Source organism: Bufo bufo, chromosome 8 (assembly GCF_905171765.1).
Source record: "Bufo bufo chromosome 8, aBufBuf1.1, whole genome shotgun sequence".
NCBI lineage: Eukaryota > Metazoa > Chordata > Amphibia > Anura > Bufonidae > Bufo > Bufo bufo.
Window position 1 is genome coordinate 227,713,558 of NC_053396.1, and position 19,962 is coordinate 227,733,519.

Sequence of the window (19,962 nt, forward strand, 5' to 3'; positions counted from 1 at the left end):
TTTGCCATGGTGGTCTGGGTCAGATGGAGGAGAAGAGGAAAGAGAAGGTCTACATGACAGGAGATGTCCCTGGATGTAGGAGGTATGTGGTCAGGTATTGGGGGGGGGGGTGCCAGAGAAATGACACACCCCGGGTGCCAAACACCCTGGGCACGCCACTGGCTCCGCCTCTCCTCTGGGAGGGGGTTCACTTTATTTTGAACCCTAACTATGACTGCTAACCCTGTTCCTTCCTCTCAGTCCGCTGAACATCCAGTCAGAAATCCTGCGCGGACTGTCTCCCCTCCGGTAACGTATCACACGCTCGCTGTGCCGCCTGCTTCTCTGTCACGAATCCGAAAGCCAAGGGCTATCTCAATGTGTTAGAGGATCCCGGCAGGCAGTTCCATTGCCGAAACTGCCTGCTGGATCCAGAAATCTGTAGGCAAACGGATAGCATTTGTATTCGCATCTGGATGTGGATCCGTCTAACAAACGCATTTAAATACTGGAATCTGTCTCTCCGGTGTCATCTGGAAAAACGGATCCGGTATTTATTTTTTTGAATTTTTTCACATTTCTAAAGGTCTGTGCATGCGCAGACGGGGAAACAGTATCCGTTGGTACCGGATCCGGCATTAATACATTTCAATGGAAATTAAAGCCGTATCTGGCATTCCAGCAAGTGTTCTGGAATTTTGGCCGGAGAAAATACCGCAGCATGCTACGGTATTTTCTCCGTCCAAATACCATAAGAGGGACTGAACTGAAGACATCCTGATGCATCCTGAACGGATCGCTCTCCATTCAGAATGCATTAGGATAAAACTGATCAGTTCTTTTCCGGTATTGAGCCCCTAGGACAGAACTCAATACCGGAAAACTTTAAAGCTAGTGTGAAAGCAGCCTTAATTCTATTCTATCCTACTCAGCTAATCTGTCTGCCCCTCATCGCTGCATTTCTCATCCAGATATTTGTATAGGCAGCCAACGTGTCCACAGTTCCCCTCATTCATTCATTTGGTCACTTTGCACACTGACATTTACTCTCAGACTGGAAACCAAAGCAGAAAATTCACAATTCATGTTTTACTAAACAAAGATGGAAGGAAATTACACATGAGATCGTCCCTGTCATCTAAAACCATCAAACAAGGCAAACGGTATTGAGCGAGCACAACGCCGTGCCAGCATCATTCACTGGTGATAAGTCCCGGAGGACTGGTGGAGGACCTCTCCTGACGTGTCTGCTCTACCGACTACTTGCATTCCCCATCCAATACCAATTCTGGGGCATCTATTCTTATGACTACATTCCTCTATAATTCCTACTAGAAGTTTATGAATGAACTGCCAGCAGTCTATAGCAAAGGGTGTTACTGTTGTTGTTGGTGTGTCCATGCACAGTCTGAAACTAGCAGCATGGATTGGATAGCGTCAGACTGTGCAGGACCCCCCAACAGGGAACAACGACCTGCACTTTACCTGCAGACTGCTGGCAATTAAACAAAAATAGGGTAACAGAGGAATGGCACAACATAGTCAGAATTCTTATTACATGGGCACAGCAAATAGTTATTAGAACAGGCGTCAGGAGAGGGGAGAAGTCCTCCGTAAGAGGGTCCTCTGGATACAGCAAATGTTCACAGCAGGGTTACTGGAAGGAGATCCCAAATTTGTTGGGAGGGATAAGAGGGGGTGGGGGTGCATCAGCTAGAGACTAGTTGCTGGACACTGTGATTCCTCTGTCAAAATAGTGAGTGCAGCTCTGGAGTATAATACAGGATGTAACTCAGGATCAGTACAGGATAAGTAATGTATGTACACAGTGACTGCACCAGCAGAATAGTGAGTGCAGCTCTGGAGTATAATACAGGATGTAACTCAGGATCAGTACAGGATAAGTAATGTATGTACACAGTGACTGCACCAGCAGAATAGTGAGTGCAGCTCTGGAGTATAATACAGGATGTAACTCAGGATCAGTACAGGATAAGTAATGTATGTACACAGTGACTGCACAAGCAGAATAGTGAGTGCAGCTCTGGAGTATAATACAGGATGTAACTCTGGATCAGTACAGGATAAGTAATGTATGTACACAGTGACTCCACCAGCAGAATAGTGAGTGCAGCTCTGGAGTATAATACAGGATGTAACTGAGGATCAGTACAGGATAAGTAATGTATGTACATAGTGACTGCACCAGCAGAATAGTGAGTGCAGCTCTGGAGTATAATACAGGATGTAACTCAGGATCAGTACAGGATAAGCAATGTATGTACACAGTGACTGCACCAGCAGAATAGTGAGTGCAGCTCTGGAGTATAATACAGGATGTAACTCAGGATCAGTACAGGATAAGTAATGTATGTACACAGTGACTGCACCAGCAGAATAGTGAGTGCAGCTCTGGAGTATAATACAGGAGGATTTATAGGTGCCTAGTGATAACAGCCACCTATTATAAAATATGTGTTATGTGGTTCCTGCCTCAGGGGTTCTCTGTGACCCATCTTGCAGCTTTACTGACTGTTAAATATCAGGCGGTAGAATTATAATTAATATAAAAAGTGGGTTAAAGGACGGCTCTACCCCTGACTCAAGATGGCAAGGGGCACCAGACGGATGTCGTACCCCGATCACCAAGAGAAAATTGTAATATAGAAGAGAATGGGCACTCTTATAGCTGGACCACAATGTTAGTAAAGTGACACTGATTTATTAATAGCAGTATATAGATTGGTACAGATAGTTACCTGTTGTCACTATACACAGATTAAAACTAAATGATATATCCTAAAAATATAATGGCCACTAAAAGTACAATAAAATAATGGATGAAACACTAATTAAAACAAAGCTATTTAATCTAATATCAGTCCACTGGTATAGCTGATAAGTGAATAGGCTACAAGGTCTGGTTTCCCGGCCAAATAATATCTGGAGTCTGGGACAAGTCTGTGCAGGCTGCAGACTGGCTGTACTCAATTAACTACAGCAGTGACTGGTACCAAATGAATATCCGTAGAATACACAATCCCTGTTGAAACACAATCCAAAGTGCACAAGTGTTGATATTGAGTGGTGACAAAAAATCTATAAATCAATAGTAGCAATACATAAGTGCTGAAATGAGATGATATTGGAAAACGCGATGCAAAAATCAATATTGAAAAAAATAGTGAAAAAATATATAAAAATTATAATAAAATAGTATCATGAAGCAGTTTTGCTGACTCTGATACTACAAGAAGGTGCACGTGCAAATATCTGTGAAGTATAAATATAAGTATAACAGTGCTCGAGTACCAATGTAGCTGGATCGGCAATGCTAGCGGACAGTCCGTCTCACTGATTTATTATATTGCTAAAACTCAGTCTTTCTGTTATAATATAATGAATCTCCTGGGAGTTGACCTTATGTTGAAATGCTGCAATCCACGCAATTCCTGGGAGTAAGCTAAATATTAAACAGTTGCTATCCACAGGGTTATAGATTCAGCAGCACCTGTGCGGTATAGATGCGGTAATTAAAGCAGTGTCGGTTTGTTACTCACGTTCATTCTCGAGCACTGTTATACCTTTATTTATACTTCACAGATATTTGCTCGTGCACCTTCTTGTAGTATCAGAATCAGCAGGACTGCTTCATGATACAATTTTATTATTATTTTTATATATTTTTTCACAATTTTTTTCAATATTGATTTTTGCATCACGTTTTCCAATATCATCTCATTTCAGCACTTATGTATTGCTACTATTGATTTATTGATTTTTAACATTGTGGTCCAGCTATAAGAGTGCCCATGGTAGAATTATAATCACTGCCGTTCATGAACAATTATTGTGTTTGCACCAAAAACTTTTTTTGGGCTTCAGGAAATGATAAGACGCTTAGACGCAGATTAATTTCTGATCACCTCTGTGTGGAATGTATTCATATTGATGATATGTTAATTCAGCTCTGGAAAATAACGTCACTGTCACTTTAATTAAGGGTATAAGAGAGAGAGAGAAAGTTTGAGGGTCAGACGGATCTATTGGAAAACTTGAGGCGCCTCGGGTTTGTAGGAGTGGGGTGGAAAGGAGGTTGGGTGCTAGATACTAGAGGCTGCTCCGGGTTTAGTCAGGTCGACAAGAGAGTCTGCCTGTAAAGGATATGGTAGTGTGCCAAACTAGGGGGACTGGTGGGTGGTGGTACCATCTGGGTCTCGCCTATTCTTGGATTAACCCTTTTAAGCGCCAATAGTGGTAAGTCAGTGTAGAGCTACTTAGGTGTATAGTAGGTCTGACATCAACATAACATTTGTAAACAAGTGAAATAAAAGATGTGTGGATGCGTATAGAGATGCCAAGAATTATAATATATAGGATAAAAACATATATATATATATATGAGATTTACATAAAAGATTATACACACAGATAGGGTTACTACATAACGTCTCGAGTGCCTAAGAGACTGTATTCTGCAGTATCGTACACGATATAGTGTGGGAAAGTGGGGCAAATTAATAGGTAAAATCTGTTTAAAGGGATACCAATACATATATTGAAATAATGTGGTATCGCAGGTTCATTTACTCACTTCACGAGGGGGCGGTTTACCAGGATAAGCGTAATCCACCCCCCCAGCCTGGACCGCTTCTAGAGTTTTAACGGATGAAGGCAGCCAATCACACGGGTGCTTCTCTTCAAAGGTCTTTATTGCATTTACATATAAAAATCCGGCTCAACGCGTTTCGGGACAGGCACGTCCCTTCATCAGGAGCAATAGTATCCCTGTCTGTGGTCACAGGTATTTATACCCTAAGTTTATTGTTGAAATGTTTGTTAAAATGGCTACTAATTGGCAAAAAGGCGCCAAAAAACTGAAAAAGGGCGCCAAAATTACGTCAGGGGACCGCCCATATGGGAAAGAGGGCGTCTGGAACCGATCTGTACGGCCGGCTGGAAGGGGGAGTGTCCGGCTGCGCTTTTGCGCATGACCGGAAGTTGGTGCGTTTCAGGCTGGAACGTATCGCAGCGTCCGGCCTTGTTGCTATCCTTCCTTTCCTTCTGCAGTGATTCTATGGGCGGTGTGCTTGTCCGGAAGTCCGGCTTAGCGTTCCAAGCTGGAACGCATGCGGGACTTCCGGTCTATGCGATCTTCGGTGTCGCTTATTCTTGTGTTTATCGTTCTGTTAATTAAACTATATGGGCACATGAAGCATCATAATTGTGGGGGCATCCGAAATCATGCAATGGGGTAAATCTATCTGTGGGGTATAAAGACTTGATATTTATTCTGCTGGACATTTGATAGTAAAGAATTAGAATATAATAAAATGAAATAGAATAAAATAGATTAAAAAAATAAATAAAAATAATAAATAAATAAATAATAAAAAAAAAATCATCAAAAATCTACTTTTCTGGTCGCATGTAAAGTCGACCCTGCATATAATATGCCATATACACTCACCTAAAGAATTATTAGGAACACCTGTTCTATTTCTCATTGATGCAATTATCTAGCCAACCAATCACATGGCAGTTGCTTCGATGCATTTAGGGGGGTGGTCCTGGTCAAGACAATCTCCTGAACTCCAAACTGAATGTCAGAATAGGAAAGAAAGGTGATTTAAGCCATTTTGAGCGTGGCATGGTTGTTGGTGCCAGACGGGCCGGTCTGAGTATTTCACAATCTGCTCAGTTACTGGGATTTTCACACACAACCATTTCTAGGGTTTACAAAGAATGGTGTGAAAAGGGAAAAACATCCAGTATGCGGCCGTCCTGTGGGCGAAAATGCCTTGTGGATGCTAGAGGTCAGAGGAGAATGGGCCGACTGATTCAAGCTGATAGAAGAGCAACGTTGGCTGAAATAACCACTTGTTACAACCGAGGTCTGCAGCAAAGCATTTGTGAAGCCACAACACGCACAACCTTGAGGCGGATGGGCTACAACAGCAGAAGACCCCACCGGGTACCACTCTTTTCCACTACAAATAGGAAAAAGAGGCTACAATTTGCACGAGCTCACCGAAACTGGACTGTTGAAGACTGGAAAAATGTTGCCTGGTCTGATGAGTCTCGATTTCTGTTGAGACATTCAAATGGTAGAGTCCGAATTTGGGGTAAACAGAATGAGAACATGTGTCCATCCTCTGATGGCTACTTCCAGCAGGATAATGCACCATGTCACAAAGCTCCAATCATCTCACATTGGTTTCTTGAACATGACAATGAGTTCACTGCACTAAAATGGCCCCACAGTCACCAGATCTCAACCCAATAGAGCGTCTTTGGGATGTGGTGGAACGGGAGCTTCGTGCCCTGGATGTGCATCCCTCAAATCTCCATCAACTGCAAGATGCTATCCTATCAATATGGGCCAACATTTCTAAAGAATGCTATCAGCACCTTGTGGAATCAATGCCACGTAGAATTAAGGCCGTTCTAAAGGCAAAAGGGGGTCCAACACCGTATTAGTATGGGGGCACTAATAATTCTTTAGGGGAGTGTATATGTGTCATATAAAAGGTTTATTCATTCTACCTAACATCATGTGGGTATCTGGATATAGGTGTATAGGGCTAATGGTTAGTGGATAACAGTAGGAAAAGAGGGGGGGAGGGGGGTGGGAAAGGGAGGTTTGTTATATCTGTATTCACATCATGATCTTTATAGTTAAGGTATTTGGGTGTGTTGTATATTCTAATAGGGTATATCATGAAGAAAATATATATAAATAAATTAAGAAGCGAAAAAGGAGGTTGTGAGAAAAATGAGAATATGAATAAAAATAAGAATAAAAGTTATATCACTATAAGTAAAAATAATAAATCGAGCATAAAAACGGTGCTGATGGTGGGGTTGTTTCTTTCGGGATAAAATGGATTTGAGTTTATCGATCAGAGACATATGTATTTAAAATGTGGTTAGAATATAATCAATAACTAAATAATGTGGGATTAGTTTACTCTATTTATGTTGCTGTTTCTTTATTTCTCATATATATATATGTACATATTCTCTTTATACACAGTCCGCTTCCCTCGCTCTTTACTCAACCTTTTTATGTTTTGTATTTGTCTACTCTTTTTTTATTTATTTTTTTATTATTGGATGTTTTGGTCGAAATACGTCCAGCGGTTTAAACGGAACATATATGTTAGTTTGGCAATATGGGGCTGGGGGTGTTTTTTTTTTTTGTAAAAGTAGAGGAAAGGGGAGAAGGAGTACTTTTTTTGTGGGCTTCGGAAGGGGTAGAGGGGGAAAGTGATGGGGGTATTTTTTCGATATTAGCTGTGACTCTAGCGATAATTGATAATTAGTAGTTGGCGTGTTCTAGTGTTTCATTGAGGCCAAATGGAGTGAGGGCGTTGAGTTTAAAAATCCAGAACATTTCCTTCCTACAAAGTTATTGGTAGGAAGGGGTTTGCTCTAGGGGGGTGACCTTTAAATCGAGGGGGTTGCCTTCGTGTGCTAGTGTGAAATGGCGCGAGACGCTGTGTGTTGTGATTTTTCTTTTTATGTTTGATCTGTGTTCGTTCATTCGCTCTCTCAGGGTTTGTGTCGTACGGCCAACGCAATAGATGTTGCAGGGACATTGAAGTAGGTAAATGACGTTTCTGCTGGCACATGTCATTTGTTGTAGAGATGGAATCTTGCCCATGGGATGTGGAATGTCTATCTCTCTGTTTGCTGTTTTAATCATCTGGCAACATTTAAATTTTTTCGTGCCGCATTTTGAAGATCCCTTGAATTCTGGTGTTTGTTGATTTTTGTCTGTTCCGTTGTTTTTAGGGTGTGTTTGTTTGGGCATGATGGGGTTAGAATGTTTTTAAGGGTTTTGGCTCTTCGGAAGGTGAGTCTTGGTGTTTTTGGTATTTCTTTACCTAGAATGGGGTCTTTGAGTAGTACTGACCAGTGTTTGGTGAAAATGTGTCTGATTGGTGATTTTTGTTGTATCTTGTGATTAACCCTGGTCTTGGTTTAAGGCTTTCCTTCTGATCTATTTGTGAAATTTTCTTTTTCGAATTTTTGATGAGTTGTGGGCGGTAGTTTTTTTGCAGGAATCTTTGGCTTAGGGTCTCTATTTGTGTTTTCATGGTGTCCGTATTCGCGCAGTTGCGTCTTATTCTTTTCATCTGGCTAAAGGGTATGTTGGTTTTCCATTTATGGTAGTGACAGCCATTGAAGTCTAGGAAGCTGTTGGCGCCTATGTTTTTGAAGTGTGTGCTGGTGGAGATAATGTTGTTTTTACTGTTGAGGTGGAGGTCTAGGAAAACTGCGTTTTTCGGGTCTGATTCTAGTGTAAGATTAATGTTCCAATTATTTTGGTTGAGGGTCTGTACGAATGTTTTGAGGTCATTGTTATTTCCTTGCCAGATGAAAATGATATCATCAATGTATCTTTTGTAGAATTTGATGTTGGGGTGCTTTAGTAGACCATGTTGGTCCTCGAAAGCCCCCATGAATAGGTTCGCATAGGAGGGTGCAAATTTGGTGCCCATTGCTGTTCCTTTGGTTTGAATGTAAAATTTGTCTTTGTATGTAAAATAATTGTGGTCTTTTTGGGCTGGTGTCATGATGGTGTCGTTGTCCAGATATGTATTTGTGGCTTTAAGGCCTAGTGAGTGCATGATGTTGCTGTATAGGGATGTTACATCTAGCGTGGCCCAGATGTAATCATTTTGCCACGTGACTTCCTCTAGGCTCTGGATGAGGTGGGCCGAGTCTTTAAGGTGGGATGGGAGTGTGATAACGTATCTCTGGCGTCAATGTATTCTGACAGGTTAGAGGTAAGTGAATCTATGCCTGAGATAATTGGTCTACCGGGGAGGTCGGATAGGGATTTGTGAATTTTGGGGAGGTAGTAGAATCGGGCAATGGCTGGATGGGATACTTTGAGGCATTTCAGTTCCTTTATATCTAGGATTCCCTGTGATGTTCCGTGTTCTATTAGGTCGTGAATTGGGTTTTGTAGTCTTTGGTGGGATCTTCAGTGATCGGTCTATAGTAATTGGTGTCTGATAAGATTCTTTGGGCCTCTTTTTCGTACTGGTCCGTGCTGAGGACAACTATTCCTCCTCCTTTATCTGCGCTTTTTATGACGATGTTGGGGTTGTCTTTTAGGTTTTTTAGGGCTTTTTTCTGGTTATTATTGAGGTTATCTGGTTTGTTTGTTATTGGTTTGGATATGTCTGGTCGCGTTGGATCTTAGCCTTTTTTTGGGGGGCTTTTGTTGGTGAGAATGCACATTTGAGGTCATCTAGAACCATGTTATAGTAACTTTCTAGATGTGGACCTCGGCTTTCCAACGGATAGTAGCAGGATTTGTTTTTTAGTGGAGGTTTTATGGTAATAGTGGGTTCTAGGGTCTGTGTCTCGTTGTGTATTGTATTTAATGCTTATGAGGTAGAGGCTATTGCATCGTTTGTGCTATCATTAATGGGATTTTTATTTGTGTTTGTTACATAGTTTTTGATACAGAAATGGCGCTGCAGGGTTAATCTTCTAATGAATTGGTTGAAATCTACGAATAGCTCAAAAAAGTCTGGTTTGTTGGTGGGGCAGAAGGATAGGCCTTTGCCTAATAGTTCTATTTCTGTTTTGCTTAGGTTATATCCGGAGAGGTTAAAGATACCTTTTTCTTTTAGTGTGTCAGAAACAGATTTTATCGTGACTGGGTTTTTGGTCTGTGTTTTTTGTTTGTTGGTAGATTGTTTCCTGCCACCTCTACATCCTCTGTAGCGGGGTTTGGTCTTTTTTTGGGGTTCGAGATGGGACTGTAGAAGTTGGTGATTTTTAGTGGTTCCTGTAGTTTGGATTGAGTGGGGTGTGTGGGGCCTGGTGTGGAAATGAGTGTGTTTAGGATTTGTGTGCTTGATAGGTCCAGGCGGGGAGGTGGTATTGTGAGTGGAGGAGAGCCCCCCGTTGGTCCTGTCTTGTTGAGCGTGGATAGTTGCTCTAGGAGAGGACTTTCTGTTAGATTGGGGGGTAAGTCTAAAAAATGTTGGTCCGGGCTTCGGTAGGATGAGCTAACTGAGTGTGTGGTAATATTAAGTGGAGATAGTGAGTCGTTCTCTGTGTCTGTTTGTGTTTCTGCTGCGTCATGATTTTGGAGACGGAGTCGGTGGGCATTTGGTGAAAAATGTGTATGTGTGCATTTGGGTTGTATAGCTCCCGGTGTGTGGTGTGGCCGGGTGTTGGATCCTAGTCTGTAAGTGGCTTGAGGTGTGGTGTAAATTGATAACTCTGGGTCGTATTCGTATGGTGGGGTTAGGTTTTTTGGAGTATTGGTTGTGGGAAGGTTTCCTTGTTGTTGTCGTTCTCTCCTATTGGTGAGGCATGGGATAGTTGGTTGTGGTTCGGGAGGATTTGGTGGGGCGTTGTATTTACCCCACTTATTATTTTGTGTTGTATACTTTCTATCTTCCTGCCTGCTTGCAGCCTCGGCGTAGGTTTTAGGTTTCCCTTTTATTTCTGTATTGTTGTTGAATCTTGTAGGTTTGGGGTTTTGTCTAGTTACTGGGGGGGAAAGTGCTGTAGGGGGGCTTTTTTTTCTGGGAGGATATGGTGTGTAGGGGCTCTTTTGTGGAGTTTCCGTTCCCAGGTTCTTACTAGGTTGTTGCTATAGTCCCTAAGGTCTCTGAGGAGTTTGGTGCATTTGGATCGTACAAGGTGAGGTTTCTTTTTGATTGTTTAGGGGTGGACTTGTGTTGGGGCTAGCTCTGTTAAACTGGAGGTGATAGTCGAGATTGGTAGTAAGGTTTCTACTTGTGTTTCTCCGTTTGGCTATAAGTATCTTCATGAGGGATTGGGAGCAGTTGTCACTGATGTGTAGCCAGTCTGTGTTAAAGATGTGATCGTTGGGGAATGTGGGTTTGAGTGATAGTCTTAATCCTCTGGGGATGAGGTTTAGGGCCAGGTAGGTCCTCAGAAAAAAATGGTCTATTTCATTGTGAATGTAGTTTTTTGTGTCGTTGAGGATAGTGTTGTGGGAGTGATTATCCATGTCTACTGGGTGGGCGTTGGCGTGTGTAGTCCATGGGTTCATCTCGATGTTTCTTATTGTCTTATAGTCATTTTGGGTTAGTAGTAGGGATACTTCTTTTTTGACTCTGGACTTCCGGACAAGCACACCGCCCATAGAATCACTTCAGAAGGAAAGGAAGGATAACAACAAGGCCGGACGCTGCGATGCCTTCCAGCCTGAAACGCACCAACTTCCGGTCATGCGCGAAAGCGCAGCCGGACACTCCCCCTTCCGGCCGGCGGTACAGATCGGCTCCAGACGCCCTCTTTCCCATATGGGCGGTCCCCTGACGTAATTTTGGCGCCTTTTTGCCAATTAGTGGCCATTTTAACAAACATTTCAACAATAAACTTAGGGTATAAATACCTGTGACCACAGACAGGGACACTATTGCTCCTGATGAAGGGACGTGCCTGTCCCGAAACCCGTTGAGCCGGATTTTTATATGTAAATGCAATAAAGACCTTTGAAGAGAAGCACCCGTGTGATTGGCTGCCTTCATCCGTTAAAACTCTAGAAGCGGTCCAGGCTGGGGGGGTGGATTACGCTTATCCTGGTAAACCGCCCCCTCGTGAAGTGAGTAACTGAACCTGCGATACCACATTATTTCAATATATGTATTGGTATCCCCTTTAAACAGATTTTACCTATTAATTTGCCCCACTTTACCACACTATATCGTGTACGATACTGCAGAATACAGTCTCTTAGGCACTCGAGACGTCATGTAGTAACCCTATCTGTGTGTATAATCTTTTATGTAAATCTCATATATATATATATATATATATATGTTTTTATCCTATATATTATAATTCTTGGCATCTCTATACGCATCCACACATCTTTTATTTCACTTGTTTACAAATGTTATGTTGATGTCAGACCTACTATACACCTTAGTAGCTCTACACTGACTTACCACTAATGACGTTTAAAAGGGTTAATCCAAGAATAGGCGAGACCCGGATGGTACCACCACCCACCAGTCCCCCTAGTTTGGCACTTTATTAAGGCACAGTAATGAATGATTTTACTGGATTTAAGGAAATATCATTTAATTACTGTACATGGATAAAGTCAGTAACTTTCTGATCCTTGTGTCTCCATTTCTCACAATTTTTAAGATTGCTATTGGCAGTCAATGAATGTTCATTAAAAGTTTTGAATCCTGAGGGTTTGTTACAATGTGTCAGCAGGTTTCTGGACTTTTTCAGCCTATGAATCAAATACAAGAAATCCTCAATTCATGGAAAGTAATCAGTAAAAAAGGTGAGGAAATGAAACCCTGAATGTATTGGAAAGTTACAGAATATTTTATTCCACAATTACAATCATTCACAAGAAACTGGAGACGTCGCCCCCAGCGATGAAACAAACCACGGCAGACCCACCAGTGACCCCAAACTACTAGCTCCGCCGATCCACCCAACCTCCTGTATAATACTCTGCGCAGGAACACTTACCAGTCCTTCACTGGGCATGATATTGGTGAGATGAACGACTTCCAGGTGAGCGGACTGCGACACCAAGGAGTCCGATGACAGAGAAATGATGTGATCGCAGATTCCTGACAACGTCTTACACTGAAAAAAACACAAGAAAGGAGCAATGAAAATATCACACAGTATGTGAGAACGCCTGCAGTCCTATGTAACACCACAGATAACACAGTGATAACTCTCTGAGTACAGATAATGTAGTAGATGTCACCTGCAGTCCTATGTAACACCACAGATAACACAGTGATAACTCTCTGAGTACAGATAATGTAGTAGATGTCACCTGCAGTCCTATGTAACACCACAGATAACACAGTGATAACTCTCTGAGTACAGATAATGTAGTAGATGTCACCTGCAGTCCTATGTAACACCACACATAACACGGTGATAACTCACTGAGTACAGATAATGTAGTAGATGTCACCTGCAGTCCTATGTAACACCACAGATAACACAGTGATAACTCTCTGAGTACAGATAATGTAGTAGATGTCACCTGCAGTCCTATGTAACACCACAGATAACACAGTGATAACTATCTGAGTACAGATAATGTAGTAGATGTCACCTGCAGTCCTATGTAACACCACAGATAACACAGTGATAACTCTCTGAGTACAGATAATGTAGATGTCACCTGCAGTCCTATGTAACACCACAGATAACACAGTAATAGCTCTGAGTACAGATAATGTAGCAGATGTCACCTGCAGTCCTATGTAACACCACAGATAACACGGTGATAACTCACTGAGTACAGATAATGTAGTAGATGTCACCTGCAGTCCTATGTAACACCACAGATAACACAGTGATAACTCTCTGAGTACAGATAATGTAGATGTCACCTGCAGTCCTATGTAACACCACAGATAACACAGTAATAGCTCTGAGTACAGATAATGTAGCAGATGTCACCTGCAGTCCTATGTAACACCACAGATAACACAGTGATAGCTCTCTGAGTACAGATAATGTAGCAGATGTCACCTGCAGTCCTATGTAACACCACAGATAACACAGTGATAACTCTGAGTACAGATAATGTAGTAGATGTCACCTGCAGTCCTATGTAACACCACAAATAACACAGTGATAACTCTCTGAGTACAGATAATGTAGTAGATGTCACCTGCAGTCCTATGTAACACCACAGATAACACAGTGATAGCTCTCTGAGTACAGAAAATGTAGTAGATGTCCCCTGCAGTCCTATGTAACACCACAGATAACACAGTGATAGCTCTCTGAGTACAGATAATGTAGTAGATGTCCCCTGCAGTCCTATGTAACACCACAGATAACACAGTGATAGCTCTCTGGGTACAGATAATGTAGCAGATGTCACCTGCAGTCCTATGTAACACCACAGATAACACAGTGATAGCTCTCTGACTACAGATAATGTAGTAGATGTCCCCTGCAGTCCTATGTAACACCACAGATAACACAGTGATAGCTCTCTGGGTACAGATAATGCAGCAGATGTCACCTGCAGTCCTATGAAACACCACAGATAACACAGTGATAACTCTCTGAGTACAGATAATGTAGTAGATGTCACCTGCAGTCCTATGTAACACTACAGATACCACAGTGATAACTCTCTGAGTACAGATAATGTAGTAGATGTCACCTGCAGTCCTATGTAACATCATAGATAACACAGTGATAGCTCTCTGAGTACAGATAATGTAGTAGATGTCACCTGCAGTCCTATGTAACAACACAGATAACACATTGATCACTCTCTGAGTACAGATAGTGTAGTAGATGTCACCTGCAGTCCTATGTAACACCACAGATAACAGTGATAACTCTCTGAGTACAGATAATGTAGTAGATGTCACCTGCAGTCCTATGTAACACCACAGATAACACAGTGATAGCTCTCTGAGTACAGATAATGTAGTAGATGTCACCTGCAGTCCTATGTAACAACACAGATAACACAGTGATCACTCTCTGAGTACAGATAGTGTAGTAGATGTCACCTGCAGTCCTATGTAAAACCACAGATAACACAGTGATAACTCTCTGAGTACAGATAATGTAGTAGATGTTATCTGCAGTCCTATGTAACACCACAGATAACACAGTGATAGCTCTCTGAGTACAGATAATGTAGTAGATGTCACCTGCAGTCCTATGTAACACCACAGATAACACAGTGATAACTCTCTGAGTACAGATAATGTAGTAGATGTCACCTGCAGTCCTATGTAAGACCACAGACAACACAGTGATAACTCGCTGAGTACAGATAATGTAGTAGATGTCACCTGCAGTCCTATGTAACACCACAGATAACACAGTGATCACTCTCTGAGTACAGATAGTGTAGTAGATGTCACCTGCAGTCCTATGTAAAACCACAGATAACACAGTGATAACTCTCTGAGTACAGATAATGTAGATGTCACCTGCAGTCCTATGTAACACCACAGATAAGACAGTGATAACTCTCTGAGTACAGATAAATGTAGTAGATGTCACCTGCAGTCCTACGTAACACCACAGATAACACAGTGATAACTCTCTGAGCACAGATAGTGTAGTATATGTCACCTGCAGTCCTATGTAACACCACAGATAACACAGTGATAACTCTCTGAGTACAGAAAATGTAGGATGTCACCTGCAGTCCTATGTAACACCACAGATAAGACAGGGATAACTCTCTGAGTACAGATAATGTAGTAGATGTCACCTGCAGTCCTATGTAACACCACAGATAAGACAGGGATAACTCTCTGAGTACAGATAATGTAGTAGATGTCACCTGCAGTCCTATGTAACACCACAGATAACACAGTGATAACTCTCTGAGTACAGATAATGCAGTAGATGTCACCTGCAGTCCTATGTAACACCACAGATAACACAGTGATAACTCTCTGAGTACAGAAAATGTAGTAGATGTCCCCTGCAGTCCTATGTAACACCACAGATAACACAGTGATAGCTCTCTGAGTACAGATAATGTAGTAGATGTCCCCTGCAGTCCTATGTAACACCACAGATAACACAGTGATAGCTCTCTGGGTACAGATAATGTAGCAGATGTCACCTGCAGTCCTATGTAACACCACAGATAACACAGTGATAGCTCTCTGACTACAGATAATGTAGTAGATGTCCCCTGCAGTCCTATGTAACACCACAGATAACACAGTGATAGCTCTCTGGGTACAGATAATGCAGCAGATGTCACCTGCAGTCCTATGAAACACCACAGATAACACAGTGATAACTCTCTGAGTACAGATAATGTAGTAGATGTCACCTGCAGTCCTATGTAACACTACAGATACCACAGTGATAACTCTCTGAGTACAGATAATGTAGTAGATGTCACCTGCAGTCCTATGTAACATCATAGATAACACAGTGATAGCTCTCTGAGTACAGATAATGTAGTAGATGTCACCTGCAGTCCTATGTAACAACACAGATAACACAGTGATCACTCTCTGAGTACAGATAGTGTAGTAGATGTCACCTGCAGTCCTATGTAACACCACAGATAACAGTGATAACTCTCTGAGTACAGATAATGTAGTAGATGTCACCTGCAGTCCTATGTAACACCACAGATAACACAGTGATAGCTCTCTGAGTACAGATAATGTAGTAGATGTCACCTGCAGTCCTATGTAACAACACAGATAACACAGTGATCACTCTCTGAGTACAGATAGTGTAGTAGATGTCACCTGCAGTCCTATGTAAAACCACAGATAACACAGTGATAACTCTCTGAGTACAGATAATGTAGTAGATGTTATCTGCAGTCCTATGTAACACCACAGATAACACAGTGATAGCTCTCTGAGTACAGATAATGTAGTAGATGTCACCTGCAGTCCTATGTAACACCACAGATAACACAGTGATAACTCTCTGAGTACAGATAATGTAGTAGATGTCACCTGCAGTCCTATGTAAGACCACAGACAACACAGTGATAACTCGCTGAGTACAGATAATGTAGTAGATGTCACCTGCAGTCCTATGTAACACCACAGATAACACAGTGATCACTCTCTGAGTACAGATAGTGTAGTAGATGTCACCTGCAGTCCTATGTAAAACCACAGATAACACAGTGATAACTCTCTGAGTACAGATAATGTAGATGTCACCTGCAGTCCTATGTAACACCACAGATAAGACAGTGATAACTCTCTGAGTACAGATAAATGTAGTAGATGTCACCTGCAGTCCTACGTAACACCACAGATAACACAGTGATAACTCTCTGAGCACAGATAGTGTAGTATATGTCACCTGCAGTCCTATGTAACACCACAGATAACACAGTGATAACTCTCTGAGTACAGAAAATGTAGGATGTCACCTGCAGTCCTATGTAACACCACAGATAAGACAGGGATAACTCTCTGAGTACAGATAATGTAGTAGATGTCACCTGCAGTCCTATGTAACACCACAGATAAGACAGGGATAACTCTCTGAGTACAGATAATGTAGTAGATGTCACCTGCAGTCCTATGTAACACCACAGATAACACAGTGATAACTCTCTGAGTACAGATAATGCAGTAGATGTCACCTGCAGTCCTATGTAACACCACAGATAACACAGTGATAACTCTCTGAGTACAGATAATGCAGTAGATGTCACATGCAGTCCTATGTAACACCACAGATAACACAGTGATAACTCTCTGAGTACAGATAATGTAGTAGATGTCACCTGCAGTCCTATGTAACACCACAGATAACACAGTGATAACTCTCTGAGTACAGATAATGCAGTAGATGTCACCTGCAGTCCTATGTAACACCACAGATAACACAGTGATAGCTCTCTGAGTACAGATAATGTAGTAGATGTCACCTGCAGTCCTATGTAACACCACAGATAACACAGTGATAACTCTCTGAGTACAGAAAATGTAGGATGTCACCTGCAGTCCTATGTAACACCACAGATAAAACAGTGATAACTCTCTGAGTACAGATAATGTAGGATGTCACTTGCAGTCCTATGTAACACTACAGATAACACAGTGATAACTCTCTGAGTACAGATAATGTAGTAGATGTCACCTGTAGTCCTATGTAACACCACAGATAAAACAGTGATAACTCTCTGAGTACAGATAATGTAGTAGATGTCACCTGCAGTCCTATGTAACACCACAGATAACACAGTGATAACTCTGAGTACAGATAATGTAGTAGATGTCACCTGCAGTCCTATGTAACACCACAGATAACACAGTGATAACTCTCTGAGCACAGATAGTGTAGTATATGTCACCTGCAGTCCTATGTAACACCACAGATAACACAGTGATAACTCTCTGAGTACAGATAATGTAGTAGATGTCACCTGCAGTCCTATGTAACACCACAGATAAGACAGGGATAACTCTCTGAGTACAGATAAATGTAGTAGATGTCACCTGCAGTCCTATGTAACACCACAGATAACACAGTGATAACTCTCTGAGCACAGATAGTGTAGTATATGTCACCTGCAGTCCTATGTAACACCACAGATAACACAGTGATAACTCTCTGAGTACAGAAAATGTAGGATGTCACCTGCAGTCCTATGTAACACCACAGATAAGACAGGGATAACTCTCTGAGTACAGATAATGTAGTAGATGTCACCTGCAGTCCTATGTAACACCACAGATAACACAGTGATAGCTCTCTGAGTACAGATAGTGTAGTAGATGTCACCTGCAGTCCTATGTAACACCACAGATAACACAGTGATAACTCTCTGAGTACAGATAATGCAGTAGATGTCACATGCAGTCCTATGTAACACCACAGATAACACAGTGATAACTCTCTGAGTACAGATAATGTAGTAGATGTCACCTTCAGTCCTATGTAACACCACACATAACACGGTGATAACTCACTGAGTACAGATAATGTAGTAGATGTCACCTGCAGTCCTATGTAACACCACAGATAACACAGTGATAACTCTCTGAGTACAGATAATGTAGTAGATGTCACCTGCAGTCCTATGTAACACCACAGATAACACAGTGATAACTCTCTGAGCACAGATAGTGTAGTATATGTCACCTGCAGTCCTATGTAACACCACAGATAACACAGTGATAACTCTCTGAGTACAGAAAATGTAAGATGTCACCTGTAGTCCTATGTAACACCACAGATAAAACAGTGATAACTCTCTGAGTACAGATAATGTAGTAGATGTCACCTGCAGTCCTATGTAACACCACAGATAACACAGTGATAACTCTGAGTACAGATAATGTAGTAGATGTCACCTGCAGTCCTATGTAACACCACAGATAACACAGTGATAACTCTCTGAGCACAGATAGTGTAGTATATGTCACCTGCAGTCCTATGTAACACCACAGATAACACAGTGATAACTCTCTGAGTACAGATAATGTAGTAGATGTCACCTGCAGTCCTATGTAACACCACAGATAAGACAGGGATAACTCTCTGAGTACAGATAAATGTAGTAGATGTCACCTGCAGTCCTATGTAACACCACAGATAACACAGTGATAACTCTCTGAGCACAGATAGTGTAGTATATGTCACCTGCAGTCCTATGTAACACCACAGATAACACAGTGATAACTCTCTGAGTACAGAAAATGTAGGATGTCACCTGCAGTCCTATGTAACACCACAGATAAGACAGGGATAACTCTCTGAGTACAGATAATGTAGTAGATGTCACCTGCAGTCCTATGTAACACCACAGATAACACAGTGATAGCTCTCTGAGTACAGATAGTGTAGTAGATGTCACCTGCAGTCCTATGTAACACCACAGATAACACAGTGATAACTCTCTGAGTACAGATAATGCAGTAGATGTCACATGCAGTCCTATGTAACACCACAGATAACACAGTGATAACTCTCTGAGTACAGATAATGTAGTAGATGTCACCTTCAGTCCTATGTAACACCACACATAACACGGTGATAACTCACTGAGTACAGATAATGTAGTAGATGTCACCTGCAGTCCTATGTAACACCACAGATAACACAGTGATAACTCTCTGAGTACAGATAATGTAGTAGATGTCACCTGCAGTCCTATGTAACACCACAGATAACACAGTGATAACTATCTGAGTACAGATAATGTAGTAGATGTCACCTGCAGTCCTATGTAACACCACAGATAACACAGTGATAACTCTCTGAGTACAGATAATGTAGATGTCACCTGCAGTCCTATGTAACACCACAGATAACACAGTAATAGCTCTGAGTACAGATAATGTAGCAGATGTCACCTGCAGTCCTATGTAACACCACAGATAACACGGTGATAACTCACTGAGTACATATAATGTAGTAGATTTCACCTGCAGTCCTATGTAACACCACAGATAACACAGTGATAACTCTCTGAGTACAGATAATGTAGATGTCACCTGCAGTCCT

The 19,962-nt window shown here is 41.7% G+C and overlaps 1 protein-coding gene across 1 annotated transcript in view; it reads right to left on the reverse strand.

Moving 5' to 3' along the window:
• The window catches only part of LOC120977959 (connector enhancer of kinase suppressor of ras 2-like), a 535,146-nt gene that overhangs the window by 164,994 nt on the left and 350,190 nt on the right, over positions 1–19,962 (reverse strand). The window contains exon 5 of the mRNA XM_040406152.1: positions 12,478–12,597. Within this exon, the coding sequence (XP_040262086.1) occupies positions 12,478–12,597 (120 nt within the window). The remainder of the gene's footprint in view (positions 1–12,477; positions 12,598–19,962) is intronic.